Source organism: Corythoichthys intestinalis, chromosome 9 (genome assembly GCF_030265065.1).
Source record: "Corythoichthys intestinalis isolate RoL2023-P3 chromosome 9, ASM3026506v1, whole genome shotgun sequence".
NCBI lineage: Eukaryota > Metazoa > Chordata > Actinopteri > Syngnathiformes > Syngnathidae > Corythoichthys > Corythoichthys intestinalis.
This window is the reverse complement of record NC_080403.1, coordinates 8,149,602-8,177,143: the sequence shown is the minus strand read 5'-3', so window position 1 is coordinate 8,177,143 and position 27,542 is coordinate 8,149,602. Positions and strand designations below refer to the sequence as shown.

The following is a 27,542-nucleotide window of genomic DNA, read 5'->3' as shown; positions in this document are numbered from 1 at the left end:
CATTTCAATCTTATAATAAAAAAAAAAAAAAAAAAGAGCTTAGACTAAGAAAAATACAATAGAATATTTAAAAACTAAATTTTGGCCTTAAATAAAATATTCTTTGTTTTTCTTTTCACACTTTTTGTTTAGCAATCTGTAATAAATTGATTAAAGTATCAGAATTACAAGTTTTAAAAACAACTGAATATTTTGGTCAGAATTGAATTCTGTGGTTTTGTACACCACTCTTTACTCTCATTTATGTTGCATGAATTATCGCAAATGCATGTTATTTTCTTACTTTTACGTATCAATAATATGTACCGTGTGTGCGTGTTTTGTGAAGAATGCTGATGAGATATGAAATAACCAGTAGCCAATTGAATAAGCTACCCTTTTTGGTTTATATATTTGGAAATCTGACACTAAAGGAGTCAGTGCCTCACCAACCATGATCCTCACCGCACGTCACTGGTAAAGACACAGGCAGAATTTAGGTGCATGAAAGTGGGCATAATTCATAGGTTTCTTCAGCTAACACTGATTCAAATGCTTATGTTAAATATACAGTAGCCACACACTGTTCAAATAAACAAATAACAGGCGCAAATGAGCAGTGATAGATAAATTAAAATGTAAATAGCATAAAATCTTTTAAAATTGCCATTAAAGCATAACGGCTGAAATCTCTCGAAGGGACCATTCTTACTTCCGTAAACCCTGCAACACGTGACACGTGTCACACGTGTCACAGTGCATATGCGTGTGACGTCATGGAAGTGTTCCTTTCACACTGTGAGTCGCATATGTTTGTGCATTATTAATGACTGCACAAAAAACGTCGGAATGAAATTTGAATTGGGGACCATGGCTTGCGGTTGGAACATAGCCTTAGTTTAATTATTGTGTGCTTACCCTCCTTAAAGTATGGGTGGAAGTAATATAACATGATTAAATGTGGTGCACTGCAAATGCTGCAAAACACAATAATTCAATTAAAATGGGACTAAATGTAAAAGATAAGTCACAGTGACTCAGCTAATCACCCAAACATCCGGATTAAGACGTACAGTCAAGTAGTTTTGAACACTAATAAAGTTTTCCTTGCATAATGCCGTTGCCTGGCTCCTCTATTGATACGCGGGGGTGATTAATGTTTACTTCACTGGCACAAATGAATCACTAGACTGTGCTGCAATCTTGATAACAGCCATAGAGAGTGAATCAATATGCGGCAACTTCGGCAAGTAGGAAAAATATGTCTTGGGAATGTGGAATCAGATGAAAATGTAGGCACTTTCCCTCGCCCATCAATATGGTCACTATTCAGTTCAGTTCTCCAATCAGCAGTCTCTCGCTTTTGTGCACGCAAGGTGGATAATGTTGATGAAAAGATTAATAGTCTGTCACTGGCCAAGCCACAGGAGGGACCAACCTAATGATTACATTAAAACAATTCCATATCGGAAGGATTTATTTTAATGTTGTATAGACACCCCGGGAAAAAAGTGAAAGCAAGCAACCAGTTCCGCTGACTGATGAATTCCATTGATTGTCATTAGGTCACGTTCAAATAGTTTTGCACAAAAATGTATCTTTTTTTTTTTGGAACAATAATTAACTAGAAATCTGCTGCCTCACAAAGATTCACTCTTGTGCCAAGAGCCAATGCATTGACATGAATATTGAGTAACGTTTCTTATATTTTTGCATTGGTCAAAATAATTGAATTATTTACCAAAAATGACTTTGTAATGGAAGGACTTTTTTTTGTCACTGATGGCGTATTGCAGGGGTTTCCGAAATGTTTTCTCCGATAGCCGCTTCCAGAAAATTCAAAGGATACAAGGGCCTACTACAAAATCCTTTAACTTCCATTTGTTAAACACGACGATATATCTCGTCTGATTGTACAGGACTAATACAGTCATTAGCAGAGGTATTTGCACCCCTTGTGATTTTGCAAGTTCACCCACTTAGAAAATAGGTAGAGGTCTGAAATTTCAATCATAGATGCATTTCCATTTATAGAGAGATTATCTAATAAAAAAAATTCAGAACTCCCATTGTATGATTTTTCAATAATTTATTTGTAATTTACTGGGGTTCATAAGTATTTGCACCCCTGAGAATCAACAATAATTACGACACTCAAAGAGTTGTCAGTTTACCTTAAAAAAAGTACACCTTTACCCCATAAGTAACCACCCACCCACCACCCGTTTGAGCTCTTTATTGTCACCTGTGCACTCCACAGTCAGTCATAATCCAACTGCTACCCGCTGTGAAGCATCGGGGTGGAAACATCATGCTTTGGGGCTGTTTTTCTGCAAAGGGACTAGGACGACTGATCTGTGTAAAGGAAAGAATGAACGGGGCCACTTATCGAGAGATTTTGAGTGAAAATCTCCTTCCATCATGCGGAAATGCCTTGTTGATGCCAGAGGTCAGAGGAGAATGGCCAGACTGGTTCGAGCTGATAGAAAGGCAGCAGTGACTCAAATAACCACCCGTTACAACCAACAGGTTGTAGGCAGAAGAGCATCTCTGAACACACAGTACGTCGAACTTTGAGGCAGATGGGCTACAGCAGCAGAAGACCACGCCGGGTGCAACTCCTTTCAGCTAAGAACAGGAAACTGAGGCAACAATTTGCACAAGCTCATCAAAATTGGACAATAGAAGATTGGAAAAACGTTGCCTGGTCTGATGAATCTTGATTTCTGCTGCGACATTCGGATGGTAGGGTCAGAATTTGGCGTCAACAACATGAGAGCATGGATCCATCCTGCCTTGTTGTGCTTCAAACTTTACGCTCTCTGTCCATAGTTGATTTTTTTCAATTAAAAAAAAAAGTGGTACAGTAATACAGTTTTCAATTTAAAAAATGTGAATATACATGTACAAATCCTTGTTTTCTTTTATATACAGTATTTCTCATTTGTATCATAATTATTACATTTACAGTGCTTGAAAAACAAATTAGGAATTTCAGGAGAAAAAAAATCCTTAAGAAAACTGATGATGCAGGAAACTTGGGGGCAGTTTACATGGCAACTCTGCGACACAAAGGCGCAATGACTGAGTTGCGGACTCGCCTCGCGTGCATATGGTGTCGGCAAAGACGAAAGGCGAAGACGAAAAATTCTGAGTCCTGCCTCCAAAGTGGAAGAATCCGATTGCGGGGTGTTGAGGGGGGCTTCCTCGGCATGCATATCAAAGGCTCCTGCAGCGCGAGACCGCGTCGTTAACGTCAGCACTCGTACACGTCACATTGGGCGTGCTCAGAGGTGCTACTAAACATTAAAAACAGCAAATATGGCGGAATGTCGGCTTTAATTTACTGTTTTAATAATATTTGTAAATTAAATATGTTGAATGTTTCAATTTTTGTGCCTTTTTGAGCAAAAGAAAATTGACATTGCTTCGAGTGGGCGGGCATATTTTTTTCTGGGCTGAGGGAGCTTGGTGGGGTCAAACTGCATCATTCTCTGTCGCCCAGTAAATCTGCACTGCCCCCTAGGGCCTGGCATGAATACTACATCGTTTTCATGCGGAATCGCGACATTGTTCAAATGGAGACGCAAATGCAAATGCAAATTTGACATTTTTCGTATTCTCGGAGAGTCACCATGTAAACGGCCCCTTGGTCTTGGTTCCACTCCCTTCTGGGACACGTGAGACTTCCCTGGTGAAGGTACAGACCTCTTGACGTGTGAACAGCTGGCATTTCGCTATTTTTTTGAGTGGGTAAAAAACAATAAAATATTGTTTTCACTATATGAATTTCCTTTGAAATCACGACTTTTTGTTATTTGTTTTTAACCACTGCAATAAATAGGGGTAACATGCAAATTCAAATTCAAGGAACACTCTTACTTACCTTTTCCTCACATGCAGTCAGTACAAGCAGAGTAGTCGTTGGTTGTTTTTTTCCTCCATAGCCATAGTAAGCACACATTTGGTCAAAATGTGGACACCTCCCTTTGCTTGGTTGAAAAATTTAATTGCTTCAGGTTTGCGAGTGGATCATATTATTAATTATGTGTGCATGGATGTCACACAGCTTTTTTTTTTTTTTTTTTTTAGCTTTGTTGCGAAAGAAAGATACAAAAGTTTGTTTTTTGTGAATATAAATGCACTGAAGCCTGGCATACGCTTTTTGTTACCATTCATTCATCAATTGTGGCATCTCCCTCTTACTTGCTTTCAATGTTCCCACTAGGGTCAAGCCACAGGTAATCAGCAGGTCATTCGCTATTGGCACAGAGGTAAACCAATTATCAGTGTGACATTGCTGTTTGTATAGTGATATTATTTGTTTTTTTGGTGTGACAGGATGACAGCTGAAGTTGACTGGGGACAATAAATACATTGAGCCTGAATGTTGTCAGGCTTGACATGTGACAAGCCTGATTTTAACCTTTATTATTATTGCCGGGTGAAAATCAGCCGAAAGCAAGCCTGTTGGAAAAAGTGGACTTTGGGGCACATCAAGGTGAAGCACCCCAAGAACCCATGACACTCATGCAAACGCAAGATATTGAAAATCATGTAAATTAATTTGCTCGGTTGAAAATCACCCCGCGATAGCGCTCTAAGATTAATCAGGCTGACAAGGATTTTTTTCCGCCACCAAACCGTAATTGTAACCTAATATGTATACTTGTCCCTTATTCCATGACTTCTGATTTCAAATCCAATGTTTTGTAAACTTGTAATGGCAAATGTGTAAGTACTGCTTATTCAGTCTTAAACACCCTGTATGAAATTGTTTATAAAAGGTGCTCATTGATGTAACAATTCACTAGTGTCATAACTAACAATCTTTCTTTTGGTGAAATAATTCACTGTATTTTTAATCTTCATTCTCTTGCTAAGTGCAGTGCCACAATGCAGAACATGTATGGCTTAAAATGTGCAAATTAAATTGGTTTGAAAATAAGACAAATTTACGAGATAAGACACAATTAGGTTAAAAAAACATGTAACCAGTGTATATGAAATTCTTTTTTTCAATGTAGCCGTGAAACAAATAAAACATGTAATTAGGTGCATATCTAATCATTCGAAACAGCATGCAGGTGAATACTACTACTAATAATAATTAGGGTTGTTCCGATCATGTTTTTTTGCTCCCGATCCGATCCCGATCGTTTTTATTTGAGCATCTGCTGATCCCGATATTTCCCGATCCGATTGCTTTTTTTTGCTCCCGATTCAATTCCAATCATTCCCGATAATTTTTCCCGATTAAATACATTTTGGCAATGCATTAAGAAAAAAATGAATAAAACTCGGACGAATATATACATTCAACATACAGTACATAAGTACTGTATTTGTTTATTATGACAATAAATCTTCAAGATGGTATTTACATGATTAACATTCTTTCTGTGAGAGGGATCCACGGATAGAAAGACTTGTGACTTCGTATATTGTGACTAAATATTGCCATCTAGTATATTTGTTGAGCTTTCAGTAAATGATACTGCAGCCATGCCCCAATGCATGATGGGAAGTGGAACCATGATGGGAAGTGGAACCATGACTGTGCGTAGTGCTAGCAATTAATATATCTTCTCTGCGTTGGGAAATAAAATAAGGTGTTAAGAAAAAGTTTAAAATGCGACCTTGCTTCCCCACATTGCTTCCCATGATATTTCTAATCGTAGGGAGAGGGATTGTAAGGCTTTAGCCAATTAAAATAAGCCTCTAAAGGCTGCCAAAATTCACTCTACTTATTTTATGCTGCCTTCAATCTCTCTATATAAGTAAAATGGCGCAATTGCAGATTGAGCGCGACAATGCTTGAGTGGGCCGTGCAACGCATGCATTAATTGCGTTAAATTTTTTGACGTGATACATTTAAACTTTTTACCGTCATTACTGGGATAAATTTGATAACCCTACCTTATGCCTAAACTAAAGACTCTGGATGAGTGTAACATATTATGTCTGTAACGTTAAATACAATTAGAAAACGATTTAATTAAAAAATATACAGTACTGTGCAAAAGTTTTAGGCAGGACACCTGCCTAAAACTTTTGCACAGTACTGTATATATTTTTTTAAATTATTAAATTTATTAGGATCATGGAAGCTTCCACTTGGGGAAAATGTATACATACAGTACATCCTGTATATACATAATATAATAAAAATATACAGTACAGTGCAAAAGTTTTAGGCAGGTGTCCTGCCTAAAACGTTTGCACAGTACTGTATATATATTAAAAAAAGGCATGGCCGATATTTTTTTGCCGATTCCGATACTTTGAAAATGACGTGATCGGACCCGATCGATCGGCATCATCTCTAATAATAATAATAATAAAAAACAAAACATGTAAAGGGTTCATGGAGAGTGATCCTTCGCTACTTCGCACTTCAAACTTTGTGCCCTCAGTCCATCGCGGATTTTTTTTAATCAATAAAAATAAAAAAATAAAAACATACAGATGAGCTGTCCCGAGCCGATCGCATAGTCTCACGCTCGCTCCCTCCCTGCCTCTCTCTCCCTGCTCTTTATTCGTCAGAGAGTGAACTAGAGTTGCTTGTTAAAGTAAACGATGATTGACAGACGCTTAAGCTTTGATCTTGCCTGAGACTTGACCTTCAGAGCGCGCATGCGTCAGTCATTTTTTTAACTTGTTAAACAGTTGCTGTGGCAATTCTTTGTGTGTAAATGAGCAGCTGGAGCAGATTTGAGTGGACACTTAATGAAGCATTTAATAAGGACAAGCAGTTTTTTTTTTTACATTTTTTTTTTTTTTATGGATTGGGCATCTACTTTTTATCTTGTTTAAAAATAATTCTGTGGGACAGTAACCTTTTCCTTGTGTGTTGATCAACATCGCAGTGACAAAGAGTGGAATATGCATAGAAAGTGATAAGCGTGTACTAATTTGACTGTACAATATTGCTGTCGTTAATTTTTTTTTGCTTGCTCGCACATGGGAACTGGGTAGGCGACCAGTGAGAAATGAGGCAATTCAATGACGCCATTTTTAGTCAGTTACTTTATAACCAATTTTACAGCAACATTTTTACCTCCACTGTGGCTCTTTCTATTATTGTAAAGCACATTTCACCAAGTGTTAGATTGTTCACCCAATAGGGAATGTTAGACAGGTTAGTTAGGGTGACCCTATTATGATTACTATATATTGCAATGGCAATTGTGATCAATACGAGAGGAAGCACAAATTATCCTGTTGTGCATCAACTCCAAAAAGAGGACAAATAATTATCCGGCTTGAAGTTGCGCAGGGCCTAAATTCGGACATATGGCCACATTAATGTAAAAGGGATGGCAGGATCGCTAACATCGATCCTATGATTTGCTTTGCTGAGTTAAATTTCTTTTCTTCTAACTCACTGAAGTGACTTGTGTGTGTATGCATGTGTGTGTGTTGGAGGGGGGCTGGTCCACAGATGTTATCGAGATTGCCTCACAAACACATGATATGAATGCGTTTCCATTTGCCTCCCACACCAAAATCTGTCACTTGCTAACACACACAAGCTTACACTCACAAAGACACACACACACACACACACACACATGCAGGGAAAAACATACATTACAAGCTGGTACTTGTGCTTGTATGATATACACAACAGCTTGAAGTGTAGACAACATTTGTCACAGGGAGATGGTCACTCTATCGACTTTCAGGTCACTGACTCTGTTAGCATGTGTTAAATCAATTCAAGGACATTTAGACCTGAGTGAGGTGAAAAAAAGGGGAGAAAGTATCAGACGCACATATTATTCTAATTAGGTTCTTTATGTGCATATAAAATATCTCAACATTGTAGCAAATGAGTTAAAAGTTAAGTGTCTGTATTTATTTCACCACTCTTTAAATTATATGGATGGATATTAGCAACTGAATTACGTACCATAGTCTGACAGAACATTAGCATTTTCTTTTATTATGTTGATTTTTAAATGTCCCATATGTAAAGTTAACACCCTCTGCTCAATCCAATAGTGTTTTGCAACATTTATTGTATCAGTGAATATATTTTACATTAAGAACATCTCAGAAAATATCACAAATGCATTACAGATATAAAAATGTTATAATTTTTATAAATAACAACTGATGGGGAGAAAGGGCACCTTCTACCATTATTTGAAAATTATTTAACTGTTCTGCCTGTCAGATAGATGAACAAAAACACATGACTTCTTGTAAATAATAGAAATAAATATATCCTCCACTACACTGCTGTTTGCTGACATTGCCTTGTCTGCTTCACGTGTTCGTCAGAGCTCCCTATCGAATTCAGATTAAATTAACAGTATATAATAAATTAATTTCAGACGTTAAAAGGAAAGATTGTCAATGCAAAAGTCAGGTTCAGAAAAGCTGAATAAAAAATGCCACTGAGGTTCCCTTTCAGTGTTGTATGTAGACATGTGGCGATTACTGGTTTCGAGGTATACCGTGGTATGAAAACGTCAAGTTTTCAAAACGGCAAACATTTTTTTGTCATACCGTCCCTAAGGTATTAGCTATTTTTTATGTCCCAAAAATGAATGGAGAAATCCCTTGCTTGCAGCTGTAAGGCCCAACCCTCCCCCACCGGATGTTGCTCAGTGTCATGGAGTCAGCTGTACTAAACAATAGCTGAAGGAGTTGAAACTCCTGAACTTTTTCCCCCATCAAAGAAAAGAAAATCGTTGGTATAGGAATACTTTTGCTACAGAAAATTTACAGACGGCCGCGGCTTAGAGGAGGAGAGCCAACCAACATGTAAAACTTGTTTGCAGAGTGTGGCTGCCAAGGAGGCAATACCTCCAATATGATTTCGCATTTATACAAAATTAAAGGTTAGTAAACACTGTCATGAACGTTTCCCACTAGCTACGAGTTAACTCCAGCGTGTTTAGTGTGTCTAGCAGTGGTAAAACGGGGTGTTTTTATCTCTCTGGCAGCTGTCTGTGTTGAGAAAAAGAGTGTGTGTATATTGTAAACATGATACGAGTCATACACACGTGCTTTTTATGGAAAATGATTCAATTATTTTTGTTCTGATGCTAATAATGTTGAGCTGTGCCTGTGGGTTTAGGCTCACCTAAAGGACTGCGTTTATTTTAAATTTTTAAAGAATTTTTTAAAATTAAATATTTATTTTAACTTAACATTATAGTTGCGTTCCAATTTGCAAAATTTTTTTGAAAAATAAAAAGCCTGTTCAATGGAAAAAAGATTTTTTTTAAACCCAGATATCTCAAAGCAACACATTTTAGAGCTGCAAATGCAATACCGTGATGCCGTGAAACCGTGATATTTTGACTTAAGGTTATCAAACTGTCACAATCTCATACAGGCACATGCCTAATTCTATGTGACGTGGTTGGGACTTTGACTTACAATATGCATTGAATAGAGAGCAATTGTCAGCTCAAGTTGAGATAATGGGATAGTGCATGTGTAGTAAGAGTACACCGGAATTTGGATTTAAAAAAATATATATATATTTACCGAAACAGAGTGTGCATCCACATTAGCAATATTTATTCAAATGATTTTAAATGTGAAATAAAAGCTGGGAAACCCTAATTTAGATTACTGAAAACTGCATGGTTGGCATCCTATTATAAATAATCCTTAACGGTGGTGTCTTCCTTTTTGTAATCCCTTCTCATGGTTTCTTATTTCGCTCCTGAGGTCATGACCCAAGTATGGTGCCTGTAAGAAGGAGATTGTGGATCCAATCAGCCAAAATGGGCTGTTTTGCTATCTCTTCGGGTGATTTCTTTGGATGCTGAGAGATTTAAGTGCGTGACATTGAGCTTCTTCTACTTTACCCCGGGAGCTTCCTCTTAGTGTATTTTGTGGGACTAGAATAGCTCCTGTCTTTAAAGCTGCAGAGTGGGAGAGTTTGTCAGGCCAAATGAGGATGCGGCGGTGGACTACATCTCCCAGCCGGCCTGAGAGTGCTTAGCGTCCCGGAGATTAAGTTCTGGCGCTGACAAGAACATTTAAAAAGTGGCTGTTGTTTCAGCTAATGTGTGCCCTTTTGGACAGTGTTGTCTAATCTCATTTTAATGCAGCCTTGTCCTTTGTTCGCCCTTGCCTCAACAGATAACAAAGCAGCAGCTTCAGCAGACCAAGGATCGCTTCCAGGCCTTCCTGAACGGAGACACGCAAATTGTGGCAGATGAAGCCTTCATCAACGCTGTGCAGAGCTACTACGAGGTACCAGCACACCATAATCACAGTAGCACTCGCTCAATCACAACCATTTTTCCGCGAGCAGAGACTGGATGACTTTCTGAATTCATCACTGTCTGAATGCAAGTCCACGTACATTTCTGCTGATTGCAGGAGTGTAAAAATGCGGCTGGCCGCAGCAATTTCAGCTTTCTCTGTAAGGAATCGAGCCGTGCAGTTTTCGGGCTATAAATCCAAGCCCCCACGCAGAACGGCTCCAGTTTCCATGTCAAAATGCTGAAATCCATGCGGCTGAGTGATAAAATGGTGGCTGAGGTTTTTCACTCTGCAGATTATGAGTCAGAACGTGTGTCTGACACAACCGTCTTTCTAAGCTCACTATTTTCAATCCACATAATGAAGCAAGTCTTTATTACCATGTATGTCCCAAGCAGGACAGATAGCTGATATTCAAGGTCAATTCTTTAATGGAAACAAAACAAGTAAGTCATAATGGAAAAACTGCAATAAATTATGAGACACTCTATAGATGACAACAAAGGTTAATTGGAGCTTCACCTACAGCACATGTGAAGGATGGATTTAATAGACTAATCTGTAAATTCACGTACAGTAATTGAAGGTGAGCACTGAGCAATACAGACTGTAGATTATACCGTTCATATATGAAAGGCTGCAATGGTGATCTAGTAAATTAGGGTCTTCATGAAGTCTTGAATGTCAAACACCCGATCATGGTATCGTTCTGATACTGAGAGGGAATGTCATTGCTTTGGGTTAAGCGGACAAGACAATTTACACTAGTTGATCGCTACTCTATTGGTGCTACAATTTCATTGTATTACCTACATTGGCAATAATAATACAATGACAATAAAGGTCTAATCTTTGAATCCTTGTAGTCAACGTTAGACACACAATTTCCTTGTGTTGCAAAGCCGCTACCCACTTTTAGAGGAGCTCATTTTTGTTTGTCTCTTTAAAGCGACACTAGGTCACTTTTCAACCTTTATACAATATTTTCACTAACATTTGTGATTTGTCTTTTATCTTCTTTTATATCTTGAGGGGGTTTGTATCGCTTTCACCGGTACTAATTAACTATGAGGAGGGTTGCAGGAACCCTGCCACAAAAAAAAAAAAAAAAAAAATACAAATGTGCTTACTGCTTTACGGCAGACGTGACTTTCCCCTTTCCCCGTTCATTATAAAGACGGAGGTCGATGCGAATGCTTTTGCGCGAATTCTGCAAAGGTGGCAGAGCAACAAAAGAGACAATAAGTTTTGTCTGAGGAGACAAAAAAAATTAAGAAAAAAGGGAGGCTAACAGGTTAAATGGACACTCGAGAATAAACAGTGGCCCGGCTTTCACTCGCTGATGGTACCCGCCCCAACCGAACTCATCAGCGCTAACGAGTTCGTGGGGGTGAGGGGGGGGGGTCTGGATGGTCAGTGGGGAATTACGGTACAAAATAATCCATCCATCCATCCATCCATCCATCCATCCATCCATCCATCCATCCATCCATCCATCCATCCATCCATCCATCCATCCATCCATCCATCCATCCATCCATCCATCCATCCATCCATCCATCCATCCATCCGGGGCCTCTCACCGGTGGAACTTACCTGGAACAACGCTCCAGGGAGGCGTCCAGGAGGCATCCGAAACCAGATGCCCGAGCCACCTCAGCTGGCTCCTCTCAGCGCAGAAGAGTTGTGGTTCAATGCCGAGTCCCTCATGGATGACGGAGCTTCTCATCCTATCTCTAAGGAGAAGCTCGGACACCCTGCGGTGGAAACTCATTTCAGCCGCTTGTATTCGGGATCTTGTTCTTTCGGTCATGACCCACAGCTCGTGACCATTGGTGAGGGTAGGAGCGTAGATCGGTTGGTAAATCGAGAGCTTTGCCTTTCTTTTTCTTCCTTCTTCACCACTACAGACCAGTACGATCCGCCTGTCGATCTCCTGCTCCCTCCTACCCTCACTCATGAAGAAGACCCCAAGATACTTGAACTCCTCCACATGGGGCAGGATCTCATCCCAGACCCAGAGAGGGCACTCCACCCTTTTCCGATTGAGGACCATGGTCTCGGATTTGGAGGTGCTGATCTTCATCCCAACCGCTTTACACTCGACTGCGAACTGTTCCAGTGAGAGTTCGAGGTCATGGCTTGATGAAGCCAACAGCACATCATCAGCAAATCAGAGATGCAATGCTGAGGTCACTAAACCGTACCCCCTCAGCACTTTGGCTGTGCCTAGAAATTCTGTCCATAAAAATTATGAACAGAATCAGTGATAAAGGGTAGCCTTGGTGGAGTCCAACCCTCACTAGGAACGAATTCGACTTTCTGCAGGCAATGCGGACCAAACTTTGATACCGGTCGTACAGGGACCGAACAGCCCTTACCAAGGGGCTCGGTACCACGTACTCCCATTCACCCTCGAGGACCCTGCCGAAGGTGTGGAGCTGGTCGACTGTTCCATGGCCGGTACAAAATCAAACCTTTCTCATTTTAAACATCGCCATAGGCTATTGTTTACGAACAAATGGATTCATTTCTTTATTACTATTCATCCTTCACACAGCCGCTGCAAATAGAATTGTTGTTCAATCCATCTGCAGGCAACCAGGAGATCAAAATTTTACGAAACTGTGTGCTGGTCCTCATGAGAAACGCAGTCGTCCTAAAGGTAAAACACTCCCGCTTTTGTCCACCTGTGTCGCTAAAATTGACCAAACTAAAAAGTTACCTAGTGTTGCTTTAATGGTGGCCATGCAATTTTTGGGGACATTATTTATTTATTTATTTATTTATTTTTTTAAACCTGTCCTGTTCAGCTGTTTGACACAGAGAATGGAAGTCTAAGTGCCCGGATTCTGAACAGTTTTAATGTTTCACATGGAGAGTCTGACATACTCCCATTGTGATCATTCAAAATACCTTTTTATTATGACAAAGCAGCGAACAGGAAGGGATTATGGGGGGACAGAAGAAAAGAAATACAAGAGAAGAAAGAAATGAAACACATACACAAACAACAAGAAATACATTGAACATCTAAACTAGTTAGTAATATGCTGGTGCTATCGTCAGCGAGATGTATTTCCGGTTTACACCATGTGGGGGCCAATTGGCCAGTGAAAGAGGAGAATGGGGGTGGGGGTGTCTATAAGACTATAAGCTAAGTGATTGAAAGGGGTAGAGTGTACACAAATCAGTTCTGTGATCTAGAACCCAGTAATCGTGTGAATCTCTTATGAGTGTAAGCCCGTTGGCGACCAACCCTACGCCGCCGCATCGCCAATCCCGGCACCGGAACCCCCAACCCGAGCATGCCCTACCACATCCAGCAGCACGCAAGCCCCACCGGGCGCGCGACAGCCACGCAGACGGGCGGAGAAACCGCGCGGGCGCCAACCCAGGGCCACGGCCCCCACCCAGCCAGCCCGGGGAGGGATGGCGGGCTGGGGGGTTTCGGGGGCCATGCGCAGCCCATCCCTCCTCCCGCCGCCCAGCAAAGGAGCCACCGTCCCCCCCCCGGGACCCAGGGTGGTCCCCCGGGCCACCCGCGCGCCCATCAACCGGCCTTCAGGGATGGCAGGAGGGGACGCATCACCAACCCCACGCCCACACCCACCCCCGCCCGCCCACCCGGGCCACGAGCCACAGCCACAGCCCCCCAACCGGCACGGCACAGACATTATTTTTCATAATTTTTTTAACTCATGTTCACATGCTTGCAAGACAATTTGTGTAGTTGGATGCCAAGAATGTCATTAAAGTATTTTAGCTTGTCATTTTTGTTTTCATCTGCACACAGCCAGATTGGCATTAATATGTGGCTGAATATACAAAATTAGATCATTTCATAATTGGCCATTGATGAGTGGGCATCATGGTGCGCAAATGTTTATATTAAGACCTTCCGCGGCCATTGGTGAGTGGGTAGAAGGGAAGCTAAAGTAAGGAGGCACTTAAAAAGGTGCGATGTGATATCACACCGTCACAGATGTCAAATTAGCTCGTTTGCAGAATGGTTTGACTTACGAAAGCGATTGAAATCAAATTATATACCTCTTAGACGGCAAACTTTAACCAAGTCACACGTGCGGACTCGACACGCCATGCTGGGCCGTGTGTAGCTGCCGTTGGGTGCGAGCCGGGAGCTCCCCGGGCTGGAATTTCTTGGGGTGCGGTTCTTTGCATCAGCTGGTTGCTGGCTGCCAAGACAGGAGCATACCTTCAGCTTAGGGCTGGCTGTCAGGCAGTGTGCGAACTATACTGCAGGTTTTGGGGGGGCTCACTTACATCGGGGGCGTGCTCCGCACGTGTCTCAAAGCAAGGACATATGCAAAACACATCCAGAATTACAAGCCTGGACATCTACTTGCCTTATATCTGTCAACACCAAGGGTGTAGGTTTGGTCTCAACATTGGTCGGAAGGATATAACAGCATAACCTGCATGTACACTTTTTGCTCGGGATGGGACATTAGTTAGACCAAAAAATTGGGTGAACAGGGGTCAGGGTTACATTTCCCAAGAATATGAACCTATTTAATTGATATGCAATTATGATCGACCATTCGACCGCAAGGCTAGTGTGGGTAGCTCATAGCATCAAATAATAATAATAATGAACATAGTTCATTATGATTATGACGTGTTGTGTGAGCAACACATGAGGTTATGCAGCACCCCTCTTCTTCTTGCTCACATTTTTCTAGTTCTATAGTTCCCAGAAGAGTTCACTACATTTCTCACGGTTTAATTGATGTTAGTAGAAAACACAAACAGAAGGACACTTCTCTCTAAGAAGCTTCCTACTCGAGTTTGCAGGTTAGCAAGTTCACACAGTTTGATGTTATGCAAACTCTGATGCAGGTCGGACTTTCAGTAGCAAAATCGGTGGTGTTTCCCCCACCTCCACAACATTGGCGTCTTTTTAAATTACTTACATTGGCTGCTGCTGGCCAAAAAAAACCTATACTATCCCCTTCTTCGAAGGGGGCGGAGGAGGCAGCATGCTGTCGACATGTATTTCTGTTGGGGTTTTGGAGTGTGAGCGTGTGTGTGTGTGTGTGTCGGAGGTGGGTTAAGTCATCAGCCATTCAAACATGCGTTTGAGGGGGGGGGGGGGGGGGGGGGAATGGACCGGCACATTCAGTAAGTGAAAAGGTGTAAATGTACGATACCATAATGAAAATAATTGACTTAATAATGGGAGGGTCAATTCTATCCTTACAACATATGGCGTATATCACTGAACGCATTATATCATGCATATAAGGTTGCTTAAAAGTTGGAGGGGACAATTTGAGCATCCTGAAAAGTTGGTTGTGTTATGTCCCTACCGTTCCTATGCAAACCTACGCCCTTGGTCAACACATGTAAGCACATATTCCACCCAACCTCCACGCACGCATCAAATCCCTCTGATAAGTGTGTGCCAATTAATTTTTCAGAAAGCAACAGTTTTGGTGTGTCTGTAAATTGTGCATCCCAACTTCCCGTCCCTAATAAACCGTCAAGTGTTGCTGGACTTCCATTCTCTCCACTACTTGCTGGTCCTGTTAGCCAGCAAAAAGGAGCAGGTAGATTTGCCGTCTTTGGAGGCCTCTAAGGCAGTGTTGTTTTTGGTAACTCTTTCATTTTTGTTTTAGTCTTAGTCTTTTGGACGAAAATACTTATTAGTCTAGTCATATTTTAGTCATTTCAAAATGTGTTCGTCTTCGTCTAGTTTTAGGCGATGAAATCTCAAATTTCGTCTAGTTTTAGTCGACAGTTACTCATAATGCTTTCGTCTGTAAACATTTTTGTCCAAAGATAAAAGTTTCCAAGAAATTCTAATCAAAATAGACAGACGAGCACATAATTAAATTGAAATAATGACGTACAAATCATACATTAAAGATAGCGTAATTTTACACATGATCCATGATTATGCTCATACAAATAATGATGATAAAAGAATAAAGTACATGCGAAAAACAGCATTTTGCCAATATTTAAGTGAGCCCCCCCCCCCCCCCCATTTTTTTTCCACAAATCATATTTCCAGGATAGCTCATGTCCTATTAATGGGAGCTGAGACCCCCCCCGGCTATTCATGCAGGTATTCAAGCAGATATGTGAAACAAAAAATCATACACAAGAGTAAGTGGAGAGCTGAAGTTGAATGGATAGTCAATGTGACTATGAGTCACACGAGGTTAAAAACAAGCGGTGTACAAGGGATGATGACATACAGGTGGGGAAGCACAAACACGAAACCGGTGTGGGAGGGGCATGCAGGAAGATGCAGCTGGAACACAAGAAAAAGATCACTGATTACAAAATAGAACAGGAAAGAAGAGACCTACCCTGAAATGTGCAGAAATGAGGCAGACATGATGACATCAGTATAACGAAACAAAAACACATCTTGGATGAAATATTAATGAAGTAAAAGATTGAAATTTTTATGAAGTTTTGCATTGGATTGTGATGGACTGTGGTGGTGTACTCACCATGCTGTGCTTACTGCAAAAAAAAAAAAAAAAATGTAGTCCAGTCATATAGAGATCTAGACTTTTATTTTTAAATCACAAATTTAATTGTTTGGGTAATTGACAAAATAATTTAAATGGGTGTTGGTGTTCTATTTTACCACCAACTTGAGTGGGAGACACAATAATTAATTAAATCATTGATTTTTCAATGGACTTCTGTCCCTTTAAAAGCCTCTCAAGGCAGAAATCAATAGGACCAAAGCTTTGTTGTTTGTTTGCTTTCCAGCCACATTTGATGTTAAGAACAAAATGTGACTGTCTTAATGACAAAGCAGTCAGCTTCATTGTTGAATTCATGCTGTCATGCCGTCACTGTCAAGCTGTCGTTAGCAGGCGACCGTGTTGCTTAACATTCCCATATGCAGTCTACAAATTTGTTCATTTTATGTGTCTGAGATTTTGTCAGTTTCATGCGTAATATAGGTCATGAATGTGTAACCCAGATGAAGTTTGGCATCTTTGTGATTTGATTGCAATCACTTTTGTCAGTCAGAACACTCTGAAAATGAACAGATTTGAAATTGTCAATGATGAGATGTCACACCACGCCTTACTGTATATGCATGTTACTGTCGACTTGCCTTTCAACACCAGCCCACAATCTCTGGAGAGAAGCTCTGGAAGCCCATGCCAAGATTGATCATAAATTATGTGCACGTTTCCCAATTATTTGACACTGGTAAAACTGATCCATAATGTAATATATAAATGTATATATATATTTGTTGTTGTTTACGACGCTACTTTTGTCGGATGACCTATCCTTATATGTTACCCCCTGTGGCCATCTTTATCTGTAACCCCCTTTGTTCATTGCTCAATTTTATCGGCACAATTTTGTGAGAAGTATAGCGCAATGCCTTAGTGTCCATTGTTTTTAATGATTTAATTTAGGAGAAATCTTCTAACATTTCATAACCAGGATTTTACTCTACTTAGGCCCATTTCATGAAGATTGACAGCTGTGTTGTTTTCGTCATTGATGACTATAACGAATATATTTTGTCAACGAACAATTTTTCATGGCGATGACGAGACGATAACGAGCTAAAAATGTCTTTTCGGAGACTAAAACATAACAATACAAACGTCGGTTTTCCTCTAACGAGACGAGAAACGAGACAAAAATGCGCAATAGTTTCCATCACATGTTCACAATGTTTGACATTTATGTGTAGTTAGTCGGCATCGCAGCAGTGTCTAGTTGTTTTAGGCTAATGCTAACAACGAGACAAATAAAAAGCCAGACTCGCAGCAATTATGATGCATGGTGGAAAATATTCCCAATTGCTTATTTTTCAGTCCATCTGAGCTGGGAAGAAAAACAACTGACAATTGTTGGATGCCTTTATGTTTGATGAAAAAGTTGGACCAGAAGGGGAAACATAAGTTAATGAAAAGAAAGATTATACAGGTAGCCCCGAGTTACGACATACCAGACTTACATGATTTCGACTTTACAACGCTGGTGTCTCGTTTTTTCTTTTTCTTTTCTTTTTTTTTTTTTTTTTTTAAATGTTGACTTTTGTTTTGTGATGCATGCTTTTATCTCGGCACAGAAAGTGTAAAGCAGGTAGTGCAAATGGCACGCGATTAAGAGCGCATGTACACACGAAGAAAAACGTATTTGCGCACACGAGGAAGAGCACATTAGTTTTGTCCCCACAAAGAAGTCGTGAAGCCAAGTGAGAGAGAGAGAGAGAGAGAGAGAGAGAGAGAGAGAGAGAGAGAGAGTACTGTTGAACTGTTCATTGTGCATTTTCAATTATGGTTGAAAACTTGGGGCGAGTTTATGTGATTGATTTTGATGATGTGCGGACGCTTACTGATAGATGCTAATCGTTTGTGTGGATTGTTATTGCTGTATCAGCAGCGAGTAATAAATGCAAATTTGAATCGCCGTTAATGAAGATGAAACTTCAAAACATTCTGCAAGTGTTGATGTCATGAGCAGCTGAAAAAAGTCAGCATACCACACAGACGTCTGACATTGTCCTTTTGGAGCTTAGTTTGCTGTCTAGCTAGGACGTCTTGGCGAGGACATTACAATGACGTGTAATACATGTTTTTGGATTGTTATTTTGAGATTTAGGGGGAGTTAAAGGGTACTAATAGGGTTAAATCCAACTTGCGCCAAAATTCGGGATACGTCACCATCCTAGGAACGGAACTCGTTTGTGACCCGGGGACTACCTGTATTTTCCTTCAGAGAAGCAATGTAATGTCTGTGACACTCCACTTCTCCACTCACTGCAGTAACCATTAATCCTGCACCCTTATCTGCTGTCTCTTACAACAAAGGTGTTCTTAAAGAGCGACCGTGTGGCTAAAATGGTCCAGAGTGGTGGCTTCTCAGCAAGCGACTTCAGGGAAGTTTTCAAGCGGCACATTGAGAAGCGCGTACGCAGCCTCCCGGAGATTGACGGCCTGAGCAAGGAGACGGTGCTAAGCTCCTGGATGGCCAAGTTTGACACCATCTACCGCGGCGACGAGGATCCGCGCAAGGCTCAGCAGCGCATGACGGCCAGCGCTGCCTCGGAGCTCATTCTGAGCAAGGACCAGCTCTATGAGATGTTCCAGAATATCCTGGGCATCAAAAAGTTTGAACACCAACTGCTTTACCAAGCCTGTCAGGTACGTTTAAATCAATGTCACTTGAGCACTAATCCATCATCTTTGCAAAGAATGTGAACAGTAATCGAGAGACAGTTTTTAGTTATGTTACCATTTTCACATGTTCCGCTTGCTATGTCAAGTGAATAATATTTTTTACCAAAGAATTTGGATATTTATATCTATTTTCAAGCAAAACTGTGAATTGGAGATAATTGTCCTATCTCTGGAGATGGATGAAGTAATATAAAAAATGGTTATGTAACAAGTGAATAATCTGAATATTTTAATCTCATTGATACGAATTTGGATAAAATATAGGTGACAATTTTGACTAGAGTATTTTCTGCACTATAAGGCGCATCAGAATTAAAAGGCACACATTCAATGTATATGCTTTTTAAAAGTTGTTTTCATATATAGTGTGCACTGCTTTATAAGGCGCAGTCTTAGTAGTAGTAGTAGTAGTAGTGGTTGGGGTTGCGTTGTGCATCAACTAGATAGAGCTGCGCTAAAGGGACTGTCATGCCATGTGTTTTGCTATGCTGTGTTTTGTGCTGCCCCTTCAGTTTGGAACTCACTCCCTAAACCCATCCACACCTGTTCTGATCTTCACACATTCAAAAAATTGTTAAAAAACTCACATTTTTAAACTGGCTTTTAATTTATAATTATTTTCTCTATTGTTTTGTACTGCACGTGTTGTGTGAGCCTTGTCTTTGTGTCAATTGTAAAGCGTCTTTGAGCATCGGTAAAAGCGCACTGTAAATAAAATATATTATTATTATTATTTTTATGATTATTAATTTTAAGCACACTAACTAACTGTGTTTCAAATTGTCAACGTTGGATCAACTTAATATGAACATATCTGGTCAATTTAATGTTTTTTCCCTAATTGATATTAATGCCCCGTTTTTGTCTGTTTTTTGTTTGCTTTGTTTTGCTGACAAAATTAAATATAAAGCTTTTAAAATATCTTGAAACACACTCTATTAACTCTCTGAACATGCGAAATGTCGTAAAACTGCAGCTTTATTTCGCCTCAAGATTGATTTTTTTTGTAGAATACAAAATAACAAGTAAAAATAGGTCAAATGCAATACATTTGAGCAATGCCAAAAACTGGCAGCTGTGATACTTCAGTGCACGAAGAAGCGGTCAGCCACAAAGGTAAGTTGCATACAGATCACCTTGACTGCTTAATCAGATCATCCTTTTATTTAACTCATGACCCATGACTTTAAAACATTTGAAAACAGGGAGATGTTGTCACCAGAGTTGTTTGCTTTGATAAATGATTAAAAGTTGATGTCTGGCCAGGAGCTAGGCATTCATGTCTATGTTTACAGCAAAAGATGTAACGTGGATGAGTTTTTGAATTATTTCAGGTTATTGTATTCATGTGATTACGCAACTTTATATGATAGCACTAAAACAGACAATTGCAACTGCAACTTGAAGAATGCAATATTTGGTACCTTTACCAGGTATTTTTTTTTTAATTAATATTATTATTACTACTTTAATCTCCTCAAATTTAGTGATTTTGGAGATGTGAAGTCATTTCTGACAGCGATATTATGTAAGTTTATGCAATTCTACTCACACTTTGCCTCTGAAGCACAAACTGTGCAACAATTTCACCTCAAAATACCAGTTCCCAAACCAGTGAAGTACTACTACCTACTTTTGTGGTCTGTTGCTGCTAGGGTTGCCAACCGTCCCTTGGATGGAATGGAATCGTCCGGTTTTCCGTAACAAATGTGCGCGTCCATATTAAGCTTACAAGGGACGCTCTTTGTCCCGTATCATCATGAAACTCGAAATGTGTTTTATTTTGTGTTATAGAGATCGACTAATATGTTTTTTTTTTTAGAACCGATACCGATAATTAGTAATTAGAGCGGGTGATAACCGATTTTTGGAGCCGATATTCATTTGCAGTAAAAGTGTCAAAATTGGCGTTAATTAATAAATAAAAACTAAACTTCTTTGAAACGCCTAAAGCATGTTAATTGAATCGCACAAATAGAAAATAATAACTCCAGAAGTGCCTGAATTTCTTAGACTCAGAAACATTTTTTTAATAAAGTTTAATAAAAAGTTAAATAAATAGCTCTCTGAAAATTTTCCACGGAAAAGAAAGCCCTGATGACCTCGTCTAAGTCAGTTGAGCAATTCAGTTTCAGTTTCAAGTTCAATTCAAGTTCATATCAGCCGGTCAGATTGAAAAAAGGCTGAGACCGATATATGAAAAAATTTCCAAATATCGGGCTCAGGGCCTTAAGGATTAAAATTATACAATTTTAAATTTAGCATGACAGAGATTAATTTTATTCTAGTCTTGTTTGTTTTACAAATACATTGCAAATAATTTTTGTTTTTCATGTGTTTATGTCACTCAAACATGTACCTAATTTATTCAGTTTTTCAGTAAATTTATTATAATAAAAAAATAATTTTTCACATACAAAAAAATTATCAAAGGTTGACGGTTATAGGGCCGGCCAGCTCTACCTATCAGGTGTCCCGTATTTTTTTTTTTTTCAGGGTTGGCAGACAATGACCAGCTTTTATGATGTGGTAGTTTAAGTGCAACCCAGCTATGTCTTCTACATTGCTTGTAGAAACTTTGTCGCACAATAAACTTAAGGCTCAGGGTTTATTTCAAGACGTTATTACGCAAAAGATTCTCTCAGCATTTAGCTTTTATTAGCTTGGCTACTTTAGCTTCTGGCCATGTGTTTGTCACACACACGTGCCCGTTTACGACTGTTGATTTGCATTTGGCTGGGTGCATTCAAAGTAGATTACAAATCTCTTCTTCGGGAGCCTCGGAGCAAATAAAAAATAAAAAAAAAAATAAAATAAAAACCTTACTGTTGCATTAACTTGTCAGCTATCTGTATCTTGTAATGTCCAATGCGTCACTCGCAGGGTAGATATGTTGCGATTATAGACTCGGGGCTCGTGCACATATAACTCTTTTCCTGCAATCGTTCCTACTTTACTGCTCTCAGTGGGAATGTTAAAAGCAGCACTGATGTATTCCTTCTTCAGCAGCCCGATTAAAAGTCTTATCACGGTCATATTTGGAGGAAACCTCTGGCGCTCTTGCATATGTTTATTCAACACATAAAACGCACTTCTTGATGACACAAGTAGTCCAACCGAGCTTAAAAGTGAAGCCAATCCAAATTGTCCATCTGCACACATTGGTGATGCTGAAGAAATCAAATAAATTGCTCAGTATTGTCTTAATACCTTGTTTGGATTAGATCAATACGTACTGTTCCTCAGTGGGGTTCATTAACTTGACGTCGGATGCTGTGCTGTGAGACATTTCCATAGCCTCTTTTCTAATTCCTTTGATGATGCTTAACCTAGTTTGAATGAGCATGAGCTACAAGCAAAGTTGATGGTATGAGGTCACAAATCTGCATCCAGAACATCTGCAGAGGCTCCACAAAGTAACACCACAGGGCCAGTGAACAGGAGAAAGTTTAAGTCGTAAGCACATCTTAATCCACCCTTCGCTCAATCTCCAATTGTGAATATTGAGAAACAGAACAGAATTTGCATAAAAACAATTTAAAATGTCTCTTTCCAGATGCTTACCCCAGCTGTTTTAGGCACCTATTCTTATTCCACTTGCATTCCATAATGAATGCATTAGACCCGTCTAATGATGACTTTCAGCATCTTCTCAGTAAGCAACCAGTCGCTATCAATTGTCCCTGCTTGCTAAATGATAAAATCCTCACTAGGAGGCAATTCCGTCAGCAGGGCACAGGGCTGCTGGGATTTAATGGAACACTTTGCTAGATTGTGTGGGATTCAGAGGCCAGCAGAGGTTTACTATCATGGGGGATTTGCATTTTTTTGCAGACAAATGGCAAAGACGAAGGACCTTTCAGTATTTTTGAAGGCTGCCGAAAATGAAAAATAGACATATTTGACCACTGACAGTGACACTGTATTTGCACCTTTTTCTCTTTCAGTGCCATGGTGCCAGCAAGAACAACTAAACTCAAAAACCAACCCAAACAAATTTACGATGACATGTTTTTCTTTTGCAGTGGTTTAGAATCTCACTGCAGTCATTCACTCTGAAATAGGCCTGAACAATATATCGTTTCAACATCGCCATCGCAATGTGCGCATGCGCACTAGACCCATAAGAGGACGTGTGATTGATTTAAAAAAAAAAAAAAAAAAAATTATGTTAACTTTCTCTTCATAAAAGCAGCAATTGTGTAGAGACATACAGTATCTTCCTGGATCCCTTTTATGTACACCAATCTTCATTGTTCACACATAATTTGATAAAACAGAAATGAATGGATGAATGGATATGAATACATGGGATGTCCAGATCGCGTATTTCAGAGTCTGAGAGTCAGAGTTCGAGTCACCTGATTTTGAGAGCCGATACCGTTTATTTTTTTGCTTTGACCCTCACGCTGCCGAGAACAGCCTATCACACACTCAATAAATGAGTTTCCACGGGATACTTCGGACTGTGTCCCAAGCTTAACGATGATTAACACATTTGTGCTGTTGATCGTAGCGCTATTGAGGCGTCTCTGGCCAGATCAAAGCTACAAACCTGTCAATCATCATTAACTTTAAGTACCAAAGGCCAGCTGCACTGGTGACCAAGAAAAACAGTTTGGTCGCACTGCTTAACAGGAGGGAGGGTGAGAGACTGTACAAGCATGAAGCAGAAAAACAAAACACAATCCTTTTCACCCGATTCTGATCCTCTTAGAAATGACGCGATCGGCCCGATTTCCGATCATGTGATCAGATCGGGACATCTCTAATGAATACAATGTGCTCATAGTGAGTGAACCAAAGTCTTCCCAAACAAAGCTAATTCAAGTCATCCGGTAAAAACTTGGCATTGTAATGGTTTGTTTTGAAAATGTTTGCATTTAGTTTTATTGATTTGGGTGGATACACCAACATCTAGCGGCAACAGTGAATATGACATAACTCATTTACATGGCTGAATCCCGCTGCTCCCTGTTAAGTCCAACATAAGGTAAGTTATGTTTGCGCTAATATGTTATTTTATGCATTTGTAATTTAATTTATAGGTATATTTAGCCATTTTTTTGTTGTTGTTGGAATATGTGTTTGAACGATTTGCCAATTGTTCATTTGTTGTACTTAGGTCGTCATTTAAAAAAAAAAAATTAATATCGTTTGAGGCTAAGCTCAGGTATTTTAATTTATTTTTAAATGAAAACACAATTCTACATAGTGTAAAGAAACATTCAGGAATTTCATTTTGTATTTGCATTTAATGCTCTTTTGAAAGTGCCATCTTGGCAAGCCTTTGTTTTGCAAAATATATTCTCTATATATGATAAATGTCCCTAATCCGATTACTCGATTATTCGAACTAACTAGTTCATAGATTAATCGACTACCGAAATATTCGATAGCTGCAGCCCTGATGTACTCCGTTACATTTACTTCAGTAACTTTTTGAGAAAAATGTACTTATAAGAGTAGTTTTACTACGCTATACTTTTTACTTATACTTGAGTTTTATTTAGTTTTAGTTATTTTTTTTTAGTTTTTTGAAAACAAATGAAAAAACACATTGAAACAATAGTGTATTCAACTTTGAGGATTAAATATATATGTTGGAAAAAGGTTTTATTTATTTATTTATTTTTTATATGTTTTATATGTTATGTTAATAACATGGCCACCACCTAACAGCTTGCTACCTTGCTTGCTACCGGGTCACGTTGAATAAGGCGCTATTGGAACAGAAAAGTTAACTGTTGACAGAGGAGGTGTTAACATGGCGGAAAACGAATGAGCAATTTTTTTTCTTACAAAAACAGTGAAATTTTGTAAAATTCAATTCAAAGTCAAACAGGAAGATGATTATGTTTGTAGTTCTACAATGGTGCCCAGCGAGGAAATGTTAGCTGCCGATTTAGACCGTGGAATCCAGAAAAGAAATCTACCTTTGGTGTCTTCAAATAGGTAAGACATGCTTGCATTGTTGCCAAATTATTATTACTTGGTGCTGTTGAGCTGCCGCCGTGCAGAGTGCTGGTAGACATCCGTGTGCAATTTATTTTAGTGTTGTGAAATGGGGGGTGTTAAACTGAGGTTTATTGGACCTTTTAGTTTTCAAATGTGTTCGTGTGTCATTGCGCTGTCTAGTTGCGGGGATTTACATTATTATACATGGGCACTTTTATTTCTGTAATAGCCTAGTACTTGTACGTACACTATCCAGCATCCGTGTGTACTCCCATTGTGCATGCCTTGAATGTAGAAATTCTGCGAGCATGACATATTTGGACCGAAACGGCTGTCTTTGGATTGGGGAAAAAAAAAAAAAAAAAAAAAAAAAACATCCTCAGCACCCCCTGCTGTGAGTGACTTCCAGCGCCACTGCACCTTACCATAAACCACAGGTATCCATGTCTTTAGATGGGATATTTATATAGAGCTATGTTACACAAATATATTTGATAGATCAAAAATATGCATACCTATTAACATCAACACGCTGTCCGGCAAATTTGGTAATTAAATAAAATGTATTATATGCTTTGCAATGGGAAATAAGGACGAGTTTTCTAGAATTACAAATCTACATCACGAGTCATATCAGGATGTTCAACTACACATATTACCCTGAGGATGAAATTGCAATACATTAAACCCCCCCCCCCCCTCCCACACACACACACACACACAAAAACTTGCATTATATTCATAATAGATTAACCTCCATGATCAGCATGTTTGATACAACTCATAATAATACTTTGTACTACAGGCAGAAATAAATCTTATTTACTACTACTAATCTACTCTACCACTTTTATTGCTACCAGAAATGTCAAGCTACATCACGAATAATGTCTTTATTTCTCATGTTGATTTTTTTCTTTTTCTAAACTTTTTAATCAGCAGCCTAAAGTGTTTTGATAATCTTTTTTTTTTTTATGCTCGCTATCACTCAGCAGAATCTTCCCCTATTTTGACAAAGGTTAAATGACTTAGGATCAAGAGTGGCCACTGCTCGTTAAAATCACCCCTCATTTCCCCACCAAACACACAACTCGAGATCTATCTTGTTTATAGATATGCAAAGAAATGCCATAGGAAGAAATTAGTGGGTTTGAGGGGGTGGTAATGTGACAGTGCAGGTCACATTTTTGATTTAATAAAAGACATAAAATGTGAATTTTTTTTAGCAGCAGTTTTCAAGTCGTTTATCACTTCACAACAGAAGCTTGTTTTTCTACCACATACACACATGGCATAGCGCAGGTCTAAATATAGAGCAGATGCTTCAACTCCTCCTGGTGCCATTCAGCTAGCAATCTGCCCGCTCCGTTCTTTGTTGTGCGCATGAAAACGCCTGTGGCTGTCCTGGCTGTCTACTGCCCATCTACTCATCTAGGGTGAGGGGGCTTACATTGGTGGAGTTCCTGATGTCATCCCTCTGCTTGCTCACCTTTAACTTGCTGTTCGCCTTGCCTGCTACTGCGGTCGACTACTGTCTTTAGCAGCCACAGTGCTGTCAGCTTGGCTATCGGTCGAAGGACGGACCTTTTAGTCTTTCTAATTGTCATCAGATTGCCTGTCAGACTATGTTACTCCCATGAGCATGTTGATATCCATGACCTTTCAGTAGCTGGCGGCCTGAAAAGATCGGGGTGCTGAAGGATCAGCAGTGGGTGCTTGTTGCTTCACGTAGGCGCTGACCTCAAGCTTTACCTCCTGCTGCTTCATTTTCACCATATGCCAAGCCCATTTTTCGCCTTTTAACAGCCATGATAAAAGAAGTCATTTTCATATTTAATGCCTTCACTTGGTGATAAAGCAAGTTGTTGTTTTGATCACTTTTTATTAGGGTTCAGAACGGTTATGCTCTAGCAAGTGGCCAGCCATAGCCATAGTTTTCTGCTTCAAGATAATATTTGACCTTTTTTTCACTAACTATAGAATATGTAGCTATAAAGTATGTTGTTACTTTATTTGCGATTGAAAGCAAAGTGCGTTAGGCCCTATCAGACAATTGCACAAGTTCCTCTGAGTCCCAAATGAGTTGGGTTTGTAGTCTAAATATTTCTGTTGTGGGCAAGTCAAGTCAAGTCAAGTCACAATGTTATGTCGAGTCGAGTCGAATCACAATGT

At 39.6% G+C, this 27,542-nt stretch overlaps 1 protein-coding gene across 8 annotated transcripts in view; it reads left to right on the top strand.

Moving 5' to 3' along the window:
• cadpsb (Ca2+-dependent activator protein for secretion b) overlaps positions 1-27,542 on the top strand; it is a 195,616-nt gene that overhangs the window by 39,038 nt on the left and 129,036 nt on the right. For all 8 annotated transcript variants that reach the window (XM_057846578.1, XM_057846576.1, XM_057846575.1 and 5 more), the window contains exons 2-3: positions 10,090-10,203; positions 19,044-19,376. In XM_057846578.1, coding sequence (XP_057702561.1) covers positions 10,090-10,203; positions 19,044-19,376 — 447 coding nt within the window. The remainder of the gene's footprint in view (positions 1-10,089; positions 10,204-19,043; positions 19,377-27,542) is intronic.